This window comes from Pelecanus crispus, chromosome 1 (genome assembly GCF_030463565.1).
Source record: "Pelecanus crispus isolate bPelCri1 chromosome 1, bPelCri1.pri, whole genome shotgun sequence".
Taxonomy (NCBI): Eukaryota; Metazoa; Chordata; class Aves; order Pelecaniformes; family Pelecanidae; genus Pelecanus; species Pelecanus crispus.
This window is the reverse complement of record NC_134643.1, coordinates 202,493,671-202,515,996: the sequence shown is the minus strand read 5'-3', so window position 1 is coordinate 202,515,996 and position 22,326 is coordinate 202,493,671. Positions and strand designations below refer to the sequence as shown.

At 40.2% G+C, this 22,326-nt stretch overlaps 1 protein-coding gene across 3 annotated transcripts; it reads left to right on the top strand.

Annotated features, from left to right (window-relative positions):
- Positions 1-302: 302 nt before the first annotated feature.
- USPL1 (ubiquitin specific peptidase like 1) lies at positions 303-22,146 on the top strand. Of its 3 annotated transcripts, XM_075727661.1 has the most exons (10): positions 303-322; positions 5,617-5,783; positions 6,347-6,475; positions 7,645-8,302; positions 11,085-11,171; positions 11,595-11,724; positions 13,022-13,147; positions 13,823-13,983; positions 15,152-17,048; positions 21,812-22,146. In XM_075727661.1, exons 2-10 carry the CDS (start codon positions 5,685-5,687, stop codon positions 21,879-21,881), a joined length of 3,357 nt encoding a protein of 1,118 aa, XP_075583776.1. In that variant the 5' UTR covers positions 303-322; positions 5,617-5,684; the 3' UTR covers positions 21,882-22,146. The 3 variants fall into 3 exon arrangements, with proteins under 3 accessions (XP_075583776.1, XP_075583777.1, XP_075583778.1); XM_075727662.1 differs by lacking the exon at positions 21,812-22,146 and having other exon boundaries at positions 15,152-18,605; XM_075727663.1 differs by lacking the exon at positions 303-322 and having other exon boundaries at positions 5,677-5,712.
- Positions 22,147-22,326: the final 180 nt, after the last annotated feature.

The window sequence follows — 22,326 nt, the reverse complement described above, 5'->3', positions numbered from 1 at the left end:
CTCCGCCCCCGCTGCCTGCCGGGAGCGGGGCGGGGCGGGGCGGGGCGGGGCGGGCCGGCATGGCGGCGGGGACGCGCCGGAAGCTGCGCAGCAGCCGCGCGGGCCGCGCTTGACGCCGCCGGCCGCCCCGAGGCGAGGGCCGGCCGGTAACGGCCGCGCCTGCGCCCGCCAGGCGCACGTGCGGCGGGGGCGGGGCGGGCGGGAAGGGCCGCTGAGGGGAGGCGGCCGGCGGGAGAGCGAGCGGCCTCGGCCCCGGGCCTCGGGTGCTTCGCGGGGCGCCGGGGAGCGCGACGCCGGGAGCGGCGGCGGCAGCAGCCAGCAGGTGAGAGCGGGGCTCGGGCCGTGCCGCCTGTCCCCGCCACGGGCGGCCCGGGGGGCCGGGGACCCGGGGGGCCGGGCCCGGCGTGCGCGGCGCTCGGCGGGCGATGCCGAGCCCCCTGGCAGGCGGCGGCGGCGGGGGTGCCCGTTCCGGGGGCTGCGGCGGAGCGGTTGCCTTGGGGGTTTCTAAATGCCGACTGAGTATTTCACGTCAGTAGCTGTGCGTTAGGGCGCCCGTTGTCTCTGCCCGGGTAACGCTGGCTGGAAGCGCTGTTTAATAAAAGATGAGCTTGGTGAGGCACTAGTGCATGCGTGTACGTACATGTGTTCCCCTTGCACAGCTTTTTTATGTTCTAACAATTAGCTCCTTAAACACTTTTTGCTTCTCCAGACCTTCCATGGCATCTGGATCATTCTGGATGGGAATTAAAAAAATCAGGGAGGCTGTTTAACCATAGGTTTATCTGAAACAGCTTGAGCAGCTTTTGGTGTTGAAGGAAGGGCAGTGACCAGCACGCTGGGCCGGCACGGCCCTGGCAGCAGGTTAGCTGGCATCCCACCCCTGTGCCCCTCATTTTTGCTGCCTTGGCTCGGAGACTGAGGCTCTGCCTACGCTAAGGCCATTCCTGAAATCTTGCATCTCTTAGCTGCAGCTATAATAAACTGCACTAGTTTAGGCTGTATTTTTGCCCACACTAACTCACATTTTTTTTCAGGACTGACGTAGTCTCTGTCCCTCGTTGTACACCTATCAAAGCCTTTAACATGAGGAGGTTAAAGAGAAGTCTGACTGTAGAAGAAACTTTTAGAACAGCGGAGTAATAACATTGCACGCTAGTTTATTTTACAGCTTCATCAGTTTTATCTTTATTTGCCTTAGCCTGTGTTAGGCTTTTTGCAGGAAAGGAATTTGTGTTTGCTTCCACGTAAGGGAGATTTGCAATTCTGCCCAGTGCTTACAGGCTGCACTGTAGAGAGTTACTTTTTGACAGGAACGATGTCTTGTACTGTTGCTCTACGTTTTGTGGCCAGAATGGCTTGGTTGTTTTTTTTTTTTTTTAAATAAAAATACTTTTTAATATTTATAGTTATGACCGCAGATAAAGAACAAACTTAATACTCTTGATTTCTTCTCATATAAAGAATGGATAGGTAACAATGCAGTGGAAATTTTTTTGACTTTTTTTTTTTCTCTGACTTTTGTTTGTTTCTTCTCATCTCTTCAATATCCCCTTGAGGAAGGAGAGAAGACTTGTAAGGTGATTTACAGGAAGGGCATTTTTAAGTGTCCCTTTAGCATTTAAACAAAGAGGAGATGTTCACTGTAATGTAATCAGTGTTCTGTTATCTGCCTACTGCAGTTTGTAACTGATTTTTATTTATAAGGTACTGTTTCACAAGGTACAGCTCGCTGCTACCAAAAGGTCCAGGTCCCTTTTACCATAGAATCATGCAATGGTTTGGGTGAGAAGGGATCTCTAAAGATCATCTCATTTCAACCCCCCTGCTGTGGGCAGGGACATCTTCCACTAGATCGTGTTGCTCAAAGCGCTGTCCAACCTGACTTTGAACACTTCCAGTGATGGGGCATCCACAGCTTCTCTGGGTAACCTGTTCCAGTGTCTCACCACCCTCACTGGAAAAAAATTTCTTCCTTATGTCCAATCTAAACGTACCCTCTTTCAGTTTAAAACCGTTGCACCTTATTCTGTCGCTACAAGCCCTGGTAAAAAGTGTCTCCATCTTATAAGCCCCCTTTAAGTACTGAAAGGTCACAATAAGGTCTCCCCGGAGCCTTCTCTTCTCCAAGCTGAACAACCCCAACTCTCTCAGCCTTTCTTCACAGGAGAGGTGCTCCAGCCCTCTGATCATTTTCACGACCGTCCTCTGGACCCAATCCAACGGGTCCATGTCTTTCCTGTGCTGAGGGCTGGACACAGTACCGCGGGTGGGATCTCACCAGAGCAGAGCAGAGGGGCAGAATAACCTCCCTTGACCTGCTGGCCATGCTTCTTTTGATGCAGCCCAGGATACGGTTGGCTTTCTGGGCTGCAAGAGCACGTTGGTAGCTCACTTCCAGCTTTTCACCCATCAGTACCCCTTAGTCCTTCTCCGCAGGGCTGCTCTCAATCCCTTCATCCCCCAGCCTGTATTGATACTGGGGGTTGCCCTGACCCAGGTGCAGGACCCTGGCCTTGTGAACCTGATGAGGTTTGCATGGGCCCACCTCTCTAGCCTGTCCAGGTCCCTCTGGATGGTATCCTGTCCCTCAGGTGTGTCAGCCGCAGCACTCAGCTTTGTGTTGTCTGCAAACTTGCTGAGGGTGGACTCGATCCCACTATGTCATTGATGAAGATATTAAACAGTACTGGTCCCAGTACGGACCCCTGAGGGACACCACTCATTTACTGGTTTCTACCTGGGATATTGAGCTGTTGACCACAACTCTGGATGTGGCCATCCAGCCAATGCCTTAGCCATCTAACCCATATCTCCCCAATCCTTCACCTCTTCCTTGTTTTCTGTCTTCTGCCCTGTCAGCTCTGTAGCTCATCAGACCTTTTTATAGGCCAGTTTAACTCACTAGAATAGCAGAATGTGAGCTGTCAAGGAAGGCGGAGGGAGAGAAGAGAGACCTCCCTATTCTGCAGCAGCAAGCCATTAGATCAACTCATCTACTCAAGGAAGCATAACCATAGCCTTAATAATTATACCAGGTCCATAGCATATTTTGCATTACATTTTTCAAGTATCCAGGATAAAAGAAGGAAAGTAGCATAGATGTTTAAAACATGACCCAGTAAGCTTGAAAGTGCATTTCTGTATACTTTCCCATCTGTAATGTGGATATTACACGTTGCTACAATGGGTTGTTTCAGTACTTGATACAGCAGTCTTTTAATTGGCCATCTTTCTTGGCAACTGTTGATCTTATGCCTAATTTTTTTACGTTGTGCAAAGATCACTAATTACTTGCTGTAGTGTTACAAATACTGAAATGTACAGGCAGGCCACTTGGTACCACTCTGTGTATCTTGTACTGGCAGACCTGTTTTATTTGCTGTTGTGTTTATGTCTTTGAAATCAAAGGACAATTAATAATTTTTTTTTAATGTTTATTATATTCATAAGTGCAATGAAAGTTCTGGACTCTAGTGCTATAGTACTATTGCTGGGTGATTATAGTTGGGGGAGGTATTGTACATCTCAGAACGGTATTTAAGCTTTAAAAAGAAGAGCAGAAGTAGCAGAGAACTGAAAAACTGAAAAAAACCCTTGCTTTCCTTTTGAGAGGGATGACAGGGAAAACAGGGACTTGCAAAGAAATAAATATGTTTTATAAAACCAAGGCATGCTTTAAGAGGAATAACCTGCAGGTTGTTAGTGTTACAAACCTTTTTGAGTGTGTGTTGTATTTATGTGGTGAGAAATTGCCTAGAGTTCCAGTCATGTGATCTATGTATTTCATTTATTCTGGACAGCTGAGACTGCTTCAGGCCAAGGAATTGGCTAAAAGTCCCCTGAACAAGTTAGAGACATTTTCTTACTAGCTATAGCATGGCGAGTAAAGTTATGTGTTTTAGTGTGATTGATATCTGCACAACTTGTATTAAAAAAAAAAAAAAAAATCAAGTTCCTGGCTAGACTAAATACATGATAATAGAGTTGAGTCACAGTGTGATAGTGCTGTTGCCACTGTGTGAAAAATTGGAGAGCTTGCCTTTCCTTTATAGTCCAAGAAGCTTGTAGACTTTGAGCTAATTCATTAATTTTTACCTTGAGTGAGCCCAGGACCATGCTGTTTCTTGTACACCTTCCAACTCTACTTTGAAAACTAATCATGTGTTCTAAGGCACGTGGGTTGATATTTTTACGTTCTTACATTCCATTACAACCATTAGTTTTATAAGTCAGGGTATACCGTCTTTACATGCTGCAGCCCGGTAATTCTGAAAAGTGCTGCAGAACACATTGAAAGTGTCAATAGGACACACCGTCATCTCATTTTGATTCTCTCTTAAAGTTGCCATTGAGGGCTGATTTGAAATGAGTTGTTACATTTTCCTACCGCGCGCTTTTTTTTTTCCATGTTCTGTTGGTTTCTAGCATTCCATCCAGTTCTGTAGGGTCTCTCTTTACGCAGTGTTATAAATGGTTTTGGGTTGAAGTGCTATTTGCACGGGTCTCCAAGAATGCCTTGGGAAATTTCTTTTTTTGAAAGGAACTGTAATCTGAGTTAGTGCTGTAGTGTAGGAAGGGGTTGAAAGGACATCATGGTGTGGGAAAGGATGTTATTCAGTGGAAGTAATGAAAAGAGAACAGTTGTGGCTAAAGGAAAGATACTACATTGATGACTTTGCAATTCAATTTACCTTAACTTCCTCCTGTGTCTTAAAGAGATATGTATTTATTCTAGTTAGTTCCATTTGAAGTCAGCAGGAGCTTGTAGTCCTTGTAGTTCTAAAACTCTGTGTTTTTCTGGCTGATTCAAGGTGTAGTTAGCCTCAGTGCCAGTGAAGGAATGGACTTAAGGAGCTGCCTTCTGGTTCATATTGAAGTACTCCACAGATGTGTATGTGTGACATGTGAGAGGCAAAATTTGGCCCTGAATTTGAGAAATTATTTGAAATAGAATATTCACTGTCACTTGTAAAATATGCAGTAGAGTTATATAGTAATGACACTGCAGAAGAGCTTTAGTTTTCTAGGAAGTCTATAACATTTTAAAAATAACATTAGGAGAACCTTCCTAGAAGTGACAGTAACAGCAGGATGCCCGTCTGTAGTTAAAAATTGTTATCCTTAAAAAAGGACAAACTTTTAATAGTTTATTATGCACTCAATTCACTGTTTTGAAAGATGCAACAGTGGGGTTTTTTTGGTTGCTTGGTTTTTTTGATGTTCCTCAGCAGCCATCTATAATTGTATGGGATCTTATTGTAGACATTTTTAAACAAGTTCGTTCTTTCTGAGGGTTCGATGCAGTAAGCTGAGATGCCCAGGGAAGACATCTACATTTCTGCAAAGTATAGTGCACTTGAAAAATATGTTAGACCTTGTAGAGTGCAAAAACCAAAAACCTTTGCAAATTCAGGGCCTAAAGCTGTTAAATCTATTTTGTGACTTAAAGTTTTGAGTTCATAATCTGCACTAGAAAATAAGTATTTTCAGTTAAGAAAATACTGTTCTGAATTCATTCTCACAGAAAATACAGGCTGCATTATTGTTGGTATATTTTTTTTCCCCAAATTTAATCTAATTTTTCTTTAATTGTTTTATTCACTTCTTATTTTTCAGGAGTCTTTGAAAAATCCTTAGTGGTCATGACATTGTTACAAGTGACATAAATTAGCCAGTGGCTCAGAATGATGGATACCCAGAAGACTACAAATGGTTTGCAAGTGATTGGAGAAGGGACTGGTATAGGGAAATCGACACTCCACATGGTGGGGTATTTGGGAAAAGTCAGTTGAAACTTGTTTTACATGTGTGCAAAGTTCATATTTTTCTCTGCTTTGAGAGATTTTTAATTGGTCTTAATTTAAAAAAAAAATCTTAAAATTATTTTCCACGGAAATCTATAACAATGGCGAAAGATTATTCTAAGTAAATCTGTGCCTATGATTTTTTTTATTGGCACTATTTTTACAACTGTTTGCATTCCTATGAAAATTGATTTGTCTTTCAAAGATCTGAGCTTGTGTTCCCTGGCAATAAGTGTCCTTTGGTTTAGTTCAAGTACAAAATGTTGCATAATTGTGTTATTAAAGATACCTTATTAAATATTTGAATATTTAAATCAAAAGATAAATTTATTTAGAACATTCTACAGTACAAATATATATCTTTTAAATATTTTTTTAAAAATCTAGTTTACTTTTTTATATTGTATTAGGTATTATATTTAGAAGTTGCACATTGGTTTTCTATCTTGGTATGTATGTATGTCTTACCTTGGGATAATAGATGAAATACATAAGTTTATGCTCCTTTTTCTTTCCACCTTTTTTTTTTTTTTTTTTTATAGAACTGTAATCCTGTGGAAACAACTGCACATGAATATTGTCCAGTCTGCAAAGAGAAGGGCCAGATCCAAGTTTTACGGACTTACCGCATTAATTTTCAAGAGTCCATTTTTCTTTGTGAAAATCCTCAGGTATTACACTAATTAACAGTTTCATTTGGTTGTGTAGAGGCCTTTACCTTCAGCAGTTATACCTCGTTAAGTTCAAGAATTTATTGGTTGTAAGCAGACTGTTGAAATAGGATCCCTTTGAGTCCATATGCTGGATGATGTTTGCCTGTATATAGACAAAAACATAACTACCCTGTGTACCTGCAGTGTTTAGGCGCAGCTAGCTACCCTAAAGAATTAAAAAGAGTAGATTAAAATGAATAAAGGAGAGTTTTGCCTATGTAGCAGGGGAACACAAATGGTGCTAAATAAATCTTTGTATGAATCGGAATACAAGGTGAAAATGTGATGATCGTGTAACTAATACACGACTCTTGCAGATGTGAGTCTCCCATTTGCTCTTCTTTAAGTCTAGGTAATGCAAGTAGGTTTGTAATTATAATTACAAAGTTTTTCTTTTTTTTTTTTTCCCTTTTTTTTTTGTTGTTCCCTTTTAAGTTTAACCTTAGCTGGATTTCTGTGCTGCTTAATATTTGAGTTGTGATTTTGTTGCCTCTCCCTTCTCTACTGCTCACATATGTGGGGAGGGTATAGCTATCCCATATGGACTGGTGCCCTTAAATTAGTAGGTAGACACTAGACTAGATATGGGCCTCTGAGTTGCTTCTCCCATCCCTCCCCACTTTTAAATAAACATAGTATTGTTCTGGAGATTGGTGATAGTAGATTTGACTATATACTGGTTGCAGAATAGCTATATATGTAACACCCTACCAACACCTGGTGTAATGCTTTGGGCTAGCCTGAAAGATACCCTGCCAGTTTTGGCACCAATAGTCTCTCAGGTACAAGATGATGATGCCAAATCTGTACCCTAAAGGAGTGGATTTAGCAGAATAAGAGAAGAGGACTCTCCTTAGCAAAATTGGGGGTTGGAAGTATTTACTGGAAAAGTAGTGTTGATTACCGCTACTGATATATTTCCTTCACAATTGCTTATAAGACAGTGGTTGGATAAAACACCCTTCCTGTCATACGTATGTTGAATTTATGTATTGATTTCATTAAAATATCACTTTACAGAAGTTCTGCATTCCATTTTAAGAGTGTGGTTTGTACTTTTTTTTTTAGCTCTTGTTCACCTGAAATTGTTTTGTAGGTTTCACTGTAACTTTCTTTCTTTCCTTTAGTGTATCTACCCACTTGGTTATAAACCACTAAGCAGCATAATTACTTCTGCTGATTCAGAAAATCATCAAGTTCCGTCTACTCATAAGAAAAGGAAACTGTGTGACATCAGTGACTTTTCTCCTGTTGAATCACATCCAAAAAAAGCAAGAACTAATAATGTGGTAAATGTTGAGCACACTATTAATAGAGACCCTGTTGTCAAATCCCATCTGAATAGTTTATGTATTCCCAAGTCAAGCCTACACGATGTGTTACAAAATGACCAGCAAAAACCAAGTAGCAATGTGGAGTCCTGCATCCAAAAGGTGGATTTTGAAACAACCGCCAACACCAACAGCTATCAAGAAAGTCCTCCTAAGACTTCTAGTCCCAGAGCACAACTCTTGCCAAATCCTGAACTTTGCTCAACAACATCTGAAATTTTGCTCAAAGATGATAAAGGTTCCACTAATAACACAGATTTATGTCTTCAGTGGAGAAACATGCATAATCTTTGTTGGTTAGATTGTATTTTGTCAGCACTGGTACACTTAGAAACATTAAAATTTGCTCTAGCAGAAGAATATAATGATGGAAAATGTTTACTCCAGAAACTCATAACAAAATATAATCAGGCAACTATGCTTCTGAATACCTGTAAAAGGAGTAAAGTAAAAGGTGAGTAAATTTAGCTGGTGTTTCTCCATATTCAGACTGATTTGATCTGCTCCAAATATGTGGAATTTAGTACAGTGTACTTAAATATGCCTCTGTTCTATTTCAAGATCACAAAAGAATGAGTTACAACTCATTACCATGAATTTGCAGAGTAGTGTGCTTTATCTAGCAGAATCCTGGTAACCTCTGAAATTGTTTTTCTTGGGGCAAACGTGCACACTTTGAAAGCATCAAACACTAAGCATCTCTTGAATTTTTTTGTCATATCCCACATAGCAAATTTGTGAATTGTTTATGTAATTGAGCCTTACTTTGTTTCCTTTCCCTCTGTTGGTTAACATGTTAGGATGCTGCTCTAATCTTAATCTTCAAAATAATTCCTGTTGTGGTTTATATCCTTGCAGAAATGGGCGCTTGCCTTGTCACACCAAAAATAGTAAAGCTGGGAACATGTGTTCTGTTCTGGCTCCAGCCGCGCTCACTGAAGGAGCACTTCCCCTGAGGTCTGTGAGCTGTGCTGTGGATGATAGTGCTTCCTAACCTGTTCCAGTCAAAATTAGTCAAACACATTAACTTGGTTCTTCTTGTCTGGCCAGGGTTAGTGAGTACTTACATGTGCGGTTAACAGGTTCGAGCACTGTAACCTCCAAGCACAGGGGCAGTGATGGGCAGCTGGGGGCAACCTTCCAGGCAGCACAGCTGGAGTCAGAGGAGGATGTGTCACTGTAATCTACTAGTACGGCCTTTGATCATTTTCTGTACTGTGGATTCAGTTTAAGACTCTTAAACTAAGATCTCTTTTTCTTAGTCCCCTTGAACTGACCCATTGATGTCATAAGTCTGAACTTCGAAGAGATCATCTGTTAGAGAATTAATACAGATCTCTGGTTAGCCCATACCTTTCATGATTTTTTTTTTTTTTTCCAGTAGACATTCCAGGAAAAGTGTGTGTTTGAATATATAGACTGTAGTCTGAGAACAGAATTATATAACTTGAAGAATATCATGTCTTTCCTGGGAAAAATAATAGGTGTATCAAAACTGGTTTAATCCACCTTGTGGCAGAGAAAACATACTATTTTACAGAGGGGAAAAAAGAAAATCCTAAAAGATTCTGAAGTAGTTCATATACTCTGCTTGCCAGAAAGTCAGGCTGCTTGATTTTAGGTTTTCAGCTATTACCTGTGTTGTGGTTTAGCCCCAGTCGACAACCAAGCACCACACAGCTGCTCGCCCACCCTCCCCCCTGGTGGGATGGAAGAGAGAATCTGAAGAGGAGAAGTAAGAAATTTCATAGGTTGAGATAAGAACAGTTTAATAATTAAAATAAAATAAAAATAATAAATTGTAATGAAAATTAAAACAACAGGAGAGAGAGGGAGAAACAAAACCCAGGAAAAACAAGTGATGCAACTACTCACCACCCACTGACCAACGCCCAACCAGTCCCCAAGCAGCAATCACTGCTCCCTGGCCAACTCCCCCCAGCCTATATACTGAGCATGACATCATATGGTATGGAATAGCCCTTTGGGCAGTGTAGGTCAGCTGTCCTGGCTGTGCCCCCTCCCAGCTTCTTGTGCACCTGGCAGAGCATGGGAAGCTGAAAAGTCCTTGACCAGTATAAGCACTACTTAGCAACAACTAAAACATCAGAGTGTTATCAACATTATTCTCATATTAAATCCAAAACACAGCACTATGCCTGCTACTGGGAAAAAAAATTAACTCTATCCCACCCAAAACCAGGACAACCTGGAAGCCCTCTACCATCACAGAACCTGTCTGAGATCTGTTTCTTTCCCTTCCATTTTGCTGTTTGCAAAGGAGCTCTGGTGTGCAAGAGCACTTAAATGGGGATGTTAGATGTTGGAATATAGTGTCATTTGAGATAACGTAAACCTCTTCATTTCCAGGAATTGCTGAAAAACAAATTAGTTTATTTGGGCAGCAGTGGAGAGGGTATTGGATGAAGAGCGTTGTTGTGGAGTATTTATTCTGCCCTTCTGTGTAGTTTTTCAGCGTCTTTTACATATGGTTGTTTTTAAAAACAATCAAAAGCAATACTGCTGCAAGAAATGTCTTTTTACCTTTTTATACACATAGATTTTTATAAGTAATAAATAGTTTCAACAGCTGTTCTAAATCCTTCCTTTAATTTGTGCAAATTATGATCACGATTGTGTAGTAGAAGTTATATTCTTGCTTGTGCTTAAAGGCTGTGTTTGTGAATAAACAACGTAACTTGCAAATTTAAAATACATACTAAGATATGTAAAGTACACTTCTAAAAAATTATTTTTACTGTTTTAAAGGCTGACTTAAGAAATTAGTATTTAATCTGGAACAACACATTTAGATGTTTTATTACTAATTGTATAACATCAGTAGAAAGCATGTAAGCAAATTTTTGTGCCTTTGATCTTAAAAATCTACTGTTAATCTCTGAATCACCAGGGTTTGTAATGTCTGGTTACATTATCCTGAAATGTAGTGACTATCTAGCTGTTAGTACACACTTTTAGCCATAATTTAAGTCAGGTCAAGTAGTTTGTGGTTAGCAGACTGCAGTAAAATGTGTATAACTTCTGTAAATTATTCTCTGATCTTCAAATCAATTAATGCAAAGCATCGGCTATTTTACCAACTGTTTTAGGCAAGTATAGGTCAACATGAAAGGCATCAGTTTGCAGAGAATGAGTGCATGTTAAGGGTGCATATGCATGTGAAAGGATGGAGCTGTTACACCAATACATGAAGGCATATATGTTTTTTTCTGTAGATGTTCTTCCAAAAGCAGAATCTCATCTCAATGAAATCAGAAACGGAATGTTCACACAGCTACAGCCTCAGCTTAAGTGTGAATTGGGTAAGTAATTAGTGCAGCATCTTCAGTATTTACGTTCAGGAAACGCTAGACATAAAGCCTTGTGCGTCAGTACCTAAAAATATGTATGTATGTATGCATACAAGACAGCTTGCAAATACATTTGTTTTTATTAGTGACATACATATACTTTACAGTGTGATCAGCTGTTTTGTCCCTTGACTGGTTTTGAAGTTTTAGAGAGCATATTCTTGTCTTTGTAACTGTGCTGTGGTCATGAAATTGTCATTGATAACAACCTAATAACATGGATCAATCCCTTTGTTGTGAGGACTAGAAATACCACCTTTAAGGGATAACTGGAATTAAAATCATAGCAGTAATCTCATCATCTTCCTTTTTGAAGTACTGAAAGCTGATTTCAAATATTCAGTGACTTTTTTTTTTTCTGCCCTATCTTTGAAGGTAAGAAGGAGAGTCCAGTGTTTGCACTCCCTCTACTCTTAAAACAGGATCAACAAGCTGAGAAACTGTTCTTGTATTCATTTTCATGGAAGTTTGAATGTGCATATTGTGGCTACAAATACCAAGATCGGTGAGGTTTTTATTTAAGTAGCTTCTATATAATTGTTTTATCTTACCTTTCTAAATCTGCATATAATAGTTGATTTTTTCTTCATATCTCCAGGTTTGGTACAGCTTAAGCTTGTTGGTGAGGTTTTGCATGATCCAGTTTTTTAGGCTAGCATTTACAAATAGTTTGCTGCTGTGTAATGTGTTAGGAAACCACGTTCTCACTGAATTAAGAAAGAAATGATAGGTAACTGTGTGAATCCCTGGCCGTGCTCACTCTAATATGTTGCTGAGAGTATACAAATTGTTGCAGTTCTAAAGAATATACGCCTGGTACACTTTTGCTGTTGAAGAATATCTGTAATATTCATTTGGATTACAGAGAATTAGAGATTCGCTCACATAATATATCTATTTTAGAATAGTATTACAGGGAAGTAATTTCTTGAGAATTGATTTAGTTCTGTGTAGCTGCAGGTACAAGCTAGTCATCCAGGCTCCTTTTAGGGTCAGCAGAAAAAGAGACACCTTTAGAAGACAGCTCATTTTGCTTGAAAAATACCTGTTTCTCTCCACTCTCTTAGGTTTATACAATAAAATTCTAGATCCCCCAGTGAGATGAGATTAATGCTATCTTACACTGCCAGCTAATGTGTAGTCGTGGTTAATAGAATGTGTTCAAGAGCTGTTGTTACATGCTGTGTTTTTTTTAAAAAGTTGAAAAATCTAGGTTAGCTTGAAAATAAAGGAAGTCCTTCCTGTGGCTAATGAATTAATAAACTGTGTTATTGCACTTTAATATCCTGTACATTGTATTTTCATTCAATATAACCTCAGTGTAATCTCAGCTCTGAATGTACTGGTTTTTGAAAACAAAACATTGTGTAACATGGGTTCTGAGGTAATTTGTTACCACTTCTTTCTCTCCTTGAGATTCTGTATTAGCTAGTCAGTTATGTGGATCCTGGTACAAGCTCTGTCTTGTTGCAAAAGAAACAGAGATAACGTGCTAAGGGAGAAAGAGCAAATAATGTGAAACTGAAGGCCACAGAGCTGCTGAGAACAAATGGTGACTGATACTGTTTGGCAGAACCGAATTCAGTGCTGACTTGGATGTGATGCAGTCACAGTGGAATTCACACAAATGGCCTGAATAAGAATAGAATTTGACTTTGTCATAACCTTTTTCTAACTTTTTTTCTCCTGGTAAAGTGTGTATATTTATTGTGTTCTGATCAGCAACTCAACTTTTTTTTTTTTTTTTTTTTTTTTTTTTTTTTTTTTTTTTTTTTTGTGTGTGTGTGTGTGTGTCCATGCAGATTTAGGAAAACACTGACAACATTCACAAATGTAATCCCTGATTGGCATCCACTTAATGCTATTCATGTTGGACCATGTAATAACTGTAGTGATAGATCTCAAAGAAGACAGATGATCTTGGAAAAGTAAGTTTGAATATGTGAACTTGAAAATATAATACATAAAATTCTGGCATGTCATTTATTGAACATATCACTTTCAAAACCAAACTATTGTCTTTGGTTTACAGAGATTCTAAACTTTCAACTCTGATAAATACTCACTGCTTAAGATTTTAGATCATTCTCAAATGCTGAAATGGCAAATAGTGTCTAATAAACATGAAACACAGAGCAGTGTTTAGCATGCTGACCAGCACATGTGTTTGAGCCAGGTCATAAATACTTACTAACAAGTGGTAAATATAGATAACTGATATCCAGTGTCAGCCTTTCCACAACCCCTGCCTTTGGTGGATAAAACTGTTGTCTGATCACCTGTTTAGTAGTTTGCCTTGGGAACAGTGTCCCTTCCTACTGTGGTTATGGCACGGTCTCTTTTTTTTTTCTTACCTTTTCCCCACTCCCAAAATCCCTGATGTGGTGCTGGGGGTTTTTTCCCCTCATCTATAACAAAATGGAATACTTAGTTAGGGTATTCTTGTCCCTTGACTACTGTGCAATCTGAAGAGTCCAGTGTGGAAGTAGAATAGTACAGGCAGGACTACATACTCTTTGAGATACCTTACTTGTGATTTTTCATTAGGAATTTTTGCAACTATTTTGTTGTAATACACTGGTTCTTTATTGTTTCTTTATTAGAGTACCCTCAATATTAATGTTACATTTCATAGAAGGCTTGCCACATAACAACCTGAAGAACTATTCATTTCGGTTTGAAGATGACACTTACCAAATAACTGCTATTGTTCAGTATCAAACAGATAAGAAGCACTTCATAACCTGGTCTTTGAATCCTGATGGTAAGAACCATAAATTCTATTATAATACTTCATGAGACTACATCAAATACTGTTTGTTGGGTTACTGCAATAGTCTCAATGGTCCATATATAATAACAGGGATTTCTTTTGTCTGTATTCTAAACTTCAAATTTAAATTCTGTGAATAATTGTGGGAACTTTCTTATTCGGGGTGAAGGTTTCAGTTTGGTTTAGCTGATTTGTTCAGCAGTGTTCTGTTCTACACTGTACTCACTGGCAAAAGTTATTTGGATAGAGTTGTTTCCTTTCATAACTTTCTATAACGTTAAAAAATACAGTCTCATGGACAAATGGTATTGGTTATTTTGAAGCCAGTTATTAATCCATTCTTGGCTGGAAGTGAGGGAACCTATGGAACTATGAGCATTAATGAAGTTTCTTTTCATTTCTGAACTTCACTGCATCAGAGGGGTGGAAGGCACAAACCCATGTTAGAACCATTACTAATGGTATGATGGTTGTACCATTGGTGGGAACTCCATAATCAGAGACGATGAAAAGTTGGTATTTTGATTCTCATGCTTCTGTAGAGAGAATGGAGTGCACTCTTAAGTGTTCTGACAACATGAAAGTTGTCTAAATCATACTGTTAGAGTTTAAGAAGGAATAGGAAGAGGAAGCAACTGGGAAGCACCTAATTAGGAACATCCTATACGTCATATATATCTATTTTTTAAATTCTTAAAGCTGTAAAATATTTGCTTATGATGTGTGAACAATTTGCAGATGATAAGGCAGATTAATGAAATGAGCAGTTTCTCTTAAACCCCTGTGCCTCCCACCCAGGCAATGAAAAGGCAGAGAAACTTAATTTGAGAGGTGGTTCTTCTTTCAGACCTGTGTGGGTATTTTCAGACAAGATGTCAGCATCATTAGCTCAGACAAAAAAAACTTAGCTTTGTTTTTTGGCTGACCTACTCTGACCTGTAATAATATTGCTGCAAATTCTTCTTGTGTGTAATCTTTTTACAGTGGAAATCTCCCAGTTTTCTCAGATGTAATAAAGAATGGAGGGGAAAAAAAAAACCCTTTATTTTCTGCTTGCCAGGGGAATGGGTTAATAAAAGTATTTGACAAGTGTCTGAGGATAGTGACTTCAATTTTAAAAGCCTTTGAGTCTCTACACTGATTGCTGTTTATTTTTCAGGAACTTGGCTTGAATGTGATGATTTAAAGGGTCCATATTGCAAGAGACATAAAAGATTTGAAGTTCCTTCTTCAGAGATTCATATTGCTATCTGGGAAAAGAAAACATCCCATGTGCCAGAAGAACTGAATTCACAGTTCCAGAGTAAAAATACTGAAGATTTTCCTCTTGATAATGTACAGTCAAATTCCCCAGTGTTGCATTGTGGTTTTGATAACACTGTAGACAAAATACCTGCAGAACATTGCAAAGAGGATTCTGTGAGAACTCCAGTTGAGAAACAGCAGCAGGTAGCTGAGGATGAAAGTAGCGTTCATCATGGTTTAGAAAATCTGGCACGTAATGATCTTGTAACACTGATGCTTGAAGAAATTCAAGTTGACTCAGAAGGTAAATCGCTGTCGAATGGACAGACGGTGGGAAATAACCTTGTTGAAATGGGCACACCACAACAGGGGGAATTAGCTTTTTCACCTAACACTCCGTATACAGGAGAGTTTGCTGGAACTAGTCTAGCTGTGAACAACAAGCGCACATTATATCAAAATTCCAGCATTTGCTTGCCTCTAGAATTGCACCCAGCAAATATTACTCCTCCTGTGCCCAAAAACCGCTCCCCTGACCCATCTGGCTCATTGCTTGCTCAAAGAACAGATGACAGAACTAATTTACCTAACAGAGAACATGGATTAAATTCAGAACTACAGCTAAACAAGAAGTTGTCACCAGCAGAGAATATTAAGCAAAAATCACCTGACTTGAAAGATGCAAGCAAAATTGTAGTTAATTCTCAGGTTGCCAATTCTGCTGCTGCCAATAATTCCTTTCAGCCTTCACACAAAGACCAAAAAAGAGGATTTGTAGGAAGCTGGGTAAAGAAATTATTAAGCAAGAATACTTCTTTTATGCCTTCAAGTGCCTCAGCTCTCAAGAATGAGAGAAGTTGCAAAACTCCCTCAATGCAAAAAATAAGTGAAGTGTGGTTGCCAGTTAAGGGAGCAAGTAACTTTGGTGGATTTCAAAGCAGAGGTACAAACAAAACAACTGAGACCCCGAAGTCAGTGGTTCCTCAGAGTAATAATACTCATCCTTTATCAAATTCCAAAGGATTTTCTCAAAGCACTCGTCTTCCAAAAGCAAGTCATGCCACTATTGAAGGTCCAACTTGGAATAAGTCAGGAAGTACGTCAGGTACCTCAGGTAAAGTGACTCAGTTCCATTCACCTAGCTGTAACTCTGGGAAGGCAGAAGAGTCAGATAGTGACAAAACAAAAAAACTTCGCCTGAAACTGTTAAAAAAACTTAATGCTAAAAAGAAGAAGTTGGCTTCACTGGATAGGCTAGCAGGGGAACAGATGAAACGTGAAAAAGCTGTGAGTGGAGATGTAAGCACCCCATCACAGACTGAATCTCACAATGACAGTGAATTTTTGCAGAGCTTTTTAAGGGAACTGCAGTATCAGATTGATGTCGCAGATAATGAATCTGAATTTAATGCGAACTCCGTATCAGGGTGCACTAGCCATAGTAACAGTGATGAAATACTGGCAGAATTACTGTCCTCTACTTCAACTGTTGCTTCCTTAGAGGCTCCAAAAAGTGAAGATGAATGCATGTATATGGAAATGGTAGATAGCAGTGTTGCAACAACGGCATCTGATGAGAAGAGCAGTGTGCCACGTGCGGCAATGACAAGCGAGGACCACAATTATTACAGTCCTGTAAAGGACAGTAATTCAGAACTTCATACAATAAGCAAACCCAGCATGAAGAATCTTACTTTTGAAAGTCCTACAAGGGAAGATATCCTTGAAGACCTGTTCTCCATTTCAGCACCAAGCTCAATGGCAGGTGACATCGATTTACCTCATTTTGATGAAACTCTGTTCGAAACTTGGTAAATATTCGGTTTCTTGGTTTTAAGTATTCTTCAGTATTATGTATATTTTGAAACAAAGCACTATTAAATTATGTTTTCTAACTAATTTAATTGCACACTGGCTGTACTTGAACAGTTGTACATTTGAGGTATTTTTTTCTTAAAATTCTATTGTAGCAGACAAATAAGGTTTTAATGCATTTTATTTTTCTGAGAAGCAGTTATTTTAGCTGTTGGATATGATGATTTTTAATTAAAAGCTCCTGTGAGTCTTAATTTTTGCTGCTTTTAATATGGAAAACTTACCCATAGTCTACCGAGTTTGAGAAATAATAAACTTCAGTAGTCTTGATGACATAATGGTGTAAGAAATATTATTTAGGTACTAGTGATCTATTTTACAGGATCACCCAACTCCTGAAGTCTTTTTGTCCAGCATTTAAAAAAAAAAAAAAAAAGTACCTTCTGTAATCAGGGATGTTTGCATCCTTTGATACAGAGATCATTTGCACCACTAAACTCGAGACTGGTATTCTGTTAGGAACTCTGCTCTTTTCAGAATTACTGTTCAACAAGCTCACCGTGAGGTATCCAAGGATCCTTGGATCCAAGGAAGGTTGGATACATGGTAGAAATTTTCCTATTTAAAGTTATGGCACATACTGAGTTTTCATCCTGGGTAAACGAATATACAATTTGGCAGAATATTCTTCTGAGCCAGGTTATTTTTTAGGTAAATAAATAAGATTTGGGCCAGAGTTTGCAACACTAAAAAAGAATACCAGATGTAACTCTTAGTTATTCATAGCTGCAAATTAACTAATAAAAGAATTAAAGTTAACTGTAAGTTAGCACCCATTTCTGTTGTCACTAGGAGTTTTTCATGGCTAAAGCAGTACACCCCTGTCTGTATGTGAGAGTGCCAAGAAGAGGCAAGGTCAATAGGAAGAAAGTAATGGAAAAGGTGGCAAGACAGCAGTGAGTGAGCAGAGGGATTCAGATCTTGGTGTTTTTGGATTTGTATAGCTTTTGTTTTGCTAAATGGGAGTCTCTTTTAATTTCCTAGACACAGAGCTGAGGGTATTATATGCTAAATTAGATTAGCTGTACATTTTTCTTGTACTCAGAAATAAAAAAGGATTTTATCAGCAAGTCTTTGTTTCAACCATTTTTAGAGGTGTTCTGCATTTTTTCATTGTTTTAGATCCCAAGTTTGAAACATAAGTCCTAGGTCTTACTCTTCCAGTAGGTGCAGTTGAACGTAATTGTTATTACAAGGCATGGCTACAGATACAAATGGTTTTGGATTGCTCGAACCAGTTTCAAAAAGTGTTTGAAAAACTGTCAGTGGCACTGAACTCATCTTGCCAAGTTATTTCCATTGCAATTACGTACGTGTTTATCAAACTGGCACTTCAGACAATGAATGGTTTCATTCTTGAAATGTAAGTCTTTGTAAAGAACTTGAGCTCCTTCTTTGTTTTAAATGTTGTAATTGGTAATGTTACAATAGAAAACAAATCAATGGATTCTGAAAGTAAAGTGACCGAGTACTGCTGGTGAAATGTTTGGCTGTTTGTGAATTCCCTTATTAAAAAAAAAAAAAGCTGACCAAAATTAGAGTTTGATTTATCAGTGAATAAAATAGGTACCTCAGCAAGACTTGAGGGGGGCGATAGGATTTTCCCGTGGAGTTTTCCAACCAGTGGTTTCTATATATGCAAACCAGTGAAAAGCAGCTGTCTCACTACCCCTGACTGCTTGTTGCAGAGGTTTCCCCAAGCAGTGGGGAGCTGCCTGCAAGCGTAGGTACGGTCTGTGACCGAGTGGCTTGCAGCTACCTGCAGCTGCGAAGGGGGAACTCCGTCATCACGGGCTTGGGGCAGGACACAGACCCAGGGGTGAGCAGAGCAGCAATCCTGAGGCTGGGGTGATGCCGAATGCATAGGGCAACATGAGGAAGAGACCCTGCTAGAAGATGAGAAAGTCCTGGTGGTAAGGATTATAATAAGGTGAGTAGAGAAGGGTATGGGGGCACATCTGCTGAGCATATATGCCCAGACAGAAAATCTTTGGTCGCTGCTGGCAGCACCTCTGCAAACTGATGTTAGGAGTCCTCGGTCTGCAGCTGCGTGGGATACAGTATGGGTACACAAATGTATAGAAGCTCCAAGAGCAAATAAATAGCACTTGAGATTAAAGTAAGTATGAAACTAAATCTGTTAGTGCTGCAAGTTCTTTGTTGCCTTTTTTCTGAAATAGTCAACTAAAGATGGTGCTGTGCAGATGTGTCATTTCCATAAATGTTTTACTGCCTCTGATCCTGTGCAAGTGAGAATTCAGCTGAGATTGAATGAAAACCCCATGACCAAAGAAACCATTTGGAATTTGGTGGTTACTAGACTTCTTGTTCTGAGACTAGTTTAAAGTGCAGGCTGGATGATCAGCTTTTTACTTGCCATAAAGAGAATACAAAGTATTAGTTTTCTGTCAAATTAGGAATGCAGTAGGTGGGCATATAGCAAATAGGATCAGTGAGCAGAAGTTAGTCACTGTATTTTGGAGGTTTGTTGATGTTACAGGGTAAATTTCCAAAAGTCTAATGACTTTGTGCACTTTGAAGGGATTGTATTTCACATGTTTTTTCACCTCTTGCATCACATGATCTTACCAGTCTATGTCTTCTCATTTGGGAAAGGCACAATTGTGGCACTTGGGGATTTACAGCTTTGGGGTTTAGAGTCAGCTCTGTGGTGGAAGTAGCACTCTGATTCAGGTCTTACTATTTCCAGATATATTCACTTTTTATTAAAAAGAAAGGGCTGCCTTCTCTGATCCTGCCTACAGAAAACCAGCCCATCTGCAAAGGAGCTGCCTGGATGCATTTTTAGCTGTACACCTGCTAGAGCACTGTTCTAGAAATTCATTGTGGTGCTGGTTACAAATCTACTTTTGATCTTGATGTTTTTTCATGGCTGGCTATTGCCATTTATTCTTCTTCCAGAGTTGGTTTTTGCTTTAAATAATTATTCCCTTCCTGACAATGTATCAGTGAGAGCGATGGTGTCTTGTCTGTGTTCCTTGTGCAAAGCTAAACAGCTGCTGTTCTCCGTGTGAGCGCCTTCGTGCTCAGAGCAAAGCACGTTACCTTCCGAGCAGATTATGCAGCTCTAAGCGCATGCTGTGCTTTAAAGTCCACCAGGATTCAGTCTCGGAGTAGAGGAGCTTACAGTCTAAGTATAGATCTAAGACAGCAAGCGGACAGAGCAAGAGAGAGAGTAAGGTTAACAGGATTATAAGGCTGATGAAGTTTGCAGCATGCTTAGTTTTGCACTACTATGCATGAACACAGTCTAGTTGTTTACGAGAGAGATGCCGAAGCTGCACGGCACAGCAGAATGCGGTGGAGCCACGGGGCACATGAAGGAGAGCGAAACGTTGGGAAAGGAGGGTAAAGAAATAGGCCTGGCCTACTTGTTGGGGGCCGGGTGCCTCCAGCTTTCTAGAGAGAGGCTGAAGAAACCCTCAGGAGGTGTTTCTCCCTGGACATGGGTCTATATTACTCTTCTATGTCAATGACTATCTAAAGGGGCTTCTATAATGCCCAAGGCAGGGTTTGGGCTGGTGTCGTGGTTTAGCCCCAGCCAGCAACTAAGCACCACACAGCCGCTCGCTCACTCCCCCTGCCCCGATGGGATGGGGGAGAGAATTGGAGGAGTAAGAGTGAGAAACACTCCTGGGTTGAGATAAGAACAGTTTAATAATTGAAATAAAATAAAGTAAAATAATAACAACAATATTATAATAAAAGTAATAATAATATACAAAGCAAGTGATGCACAATGCAATTGCTCACCACCCGCCCACCGATACCCAGACAGTTCCCGAGCAGCGATCGCTGCTCCCCGGCCAACCCCCCTCCCCCAGTTTATATACTGAGCATGATGTCATATGGTATGGAATAGCCCTTTGGGCAGTTTGGATCAACTATTCTGGCTGTGCCCCCTCCCAGTTTCTTGTGCACCTGGCAGAGCATGGGAAGCTGAAAAGTCCTTGACTAGCATAAGCAGTACTTAGCAACAGCTAAAAACATCAGCATGTTATCAACATTCTTCTCCTACTAAATCCAAAACACAGCACAATGCCTGCTACTAGGAAGAAAATTAACTCTATCCCAGCCAAAACCAGGACAGCTAGGTGTAATCCTGTCCCCAGATTTCCAGTTTAGAAATAGGGCAAATAGGGAGCATGTTAAAATAACCCGTGAGCTGTAAGGGTTGGCCGTACTCTGGGAAACCTGCCACGGAAGTACCTGGCGAGGAGGCATCTCCCCTTTCCTTTTTAGAAAGATGAACTTTGGTCCTGGTGACTGGTCCTGTTGCAGAACCTTTCAATGCAAATGCCAGAGCTGGGGAGCTGAAGAATAGGAGAGCCCCGACTTATTTTATATCTTTCTGTTAGTGGACTGTGTGTTCAATCTCTTCAGCTTAGAGAGAGGGTGGCCCATAATTTTTACTTATGAAATACATGTTTGAGCCTTTTAGCAGTGTTTTACAGTTCTTCTGTACTGTAACTCTACATTTTGTGTAGGTTGTTTTATTTTTCTGTACCTGTATTTTCACTGGCTTGCTTTTTCTATTGGTGTAGCAGAGCAAGAGATTTAAGTAATGGGCAAAGCTGAGAGACAGAACTTGCACATTTGAATTTTCGAAGATAGCATTTCAAACTGTTTCAGCGAGTATCCATCTCTCTTTTTTTTTTTTCTTCCCTCCACCTTCAAGCCTTGCTTTGATGTGGGAAGATGAGATGTTGAAACGCTTTGTGCCGCAGCACCATAAATGTTACCGTTAACTGGCATTATCTCAACCCAAAACTTTAGTGGTTCTTGGGCTGACTAACCAAATGTCTTCTACAACTACAGCCGTTCAGGGGCAAGCAGTGACAACGCCATCGTTTGGTGGTGGAATTGTACTATTTCTGAAGTTTTTGCCCAAAGCTTTCTGACGATGTTGAGACCTTTTCAGTTGAGACTCATTTCTCCACCTTTAGGTCATCCTTTCGAGCAGACGAGGGAAAAGTCTGTTTGCCAAGGGGAAGCTTGTGCAGGAAAATGAACCAGATCTTCCAAACAGAACCCCCAGCCTTGCCCTTGCGCTTCCCCTGCCGGCCTCGCTGCAGTGCAAAACCCGAGCCTAGGAGGCAGGACGCCTCCTCCCACGCCCCAGCGAGGACGCGGGTGTGCCTCACCGTGGGGAGCGACCCCCACGCCCTGCGCGGGCGGGGTTTAAAGGAGGAA

What these genes read in the sequence shown, in the direction of transcription:
- USPL1 (XM_075727661.1), top strand. Translation starts at nt 5,685, where the DNA reads ATGATGGATACCCAGAAGACTACAAATGGTTTGCAAGTGATTGGAGAA. An exon ending in TCAGCTTAAGTGTGAATTGG is followed by an intron (nt 11,172 to 11,594) that starts GTAAGTAATTAG and finishes CTATCTTTGAAG; the next exon opens with GTAAGAAGGAGAGTCCAGTG. An exon ending in CTGGTCTTTGAATCCTGATG is followed by an intron (nt 13,984 to 15,151) that starts GTAAGAACCATA and finishes TTTATTTTTCAG; the next exon opens with GAACTTGGCTTGAATGTGAT.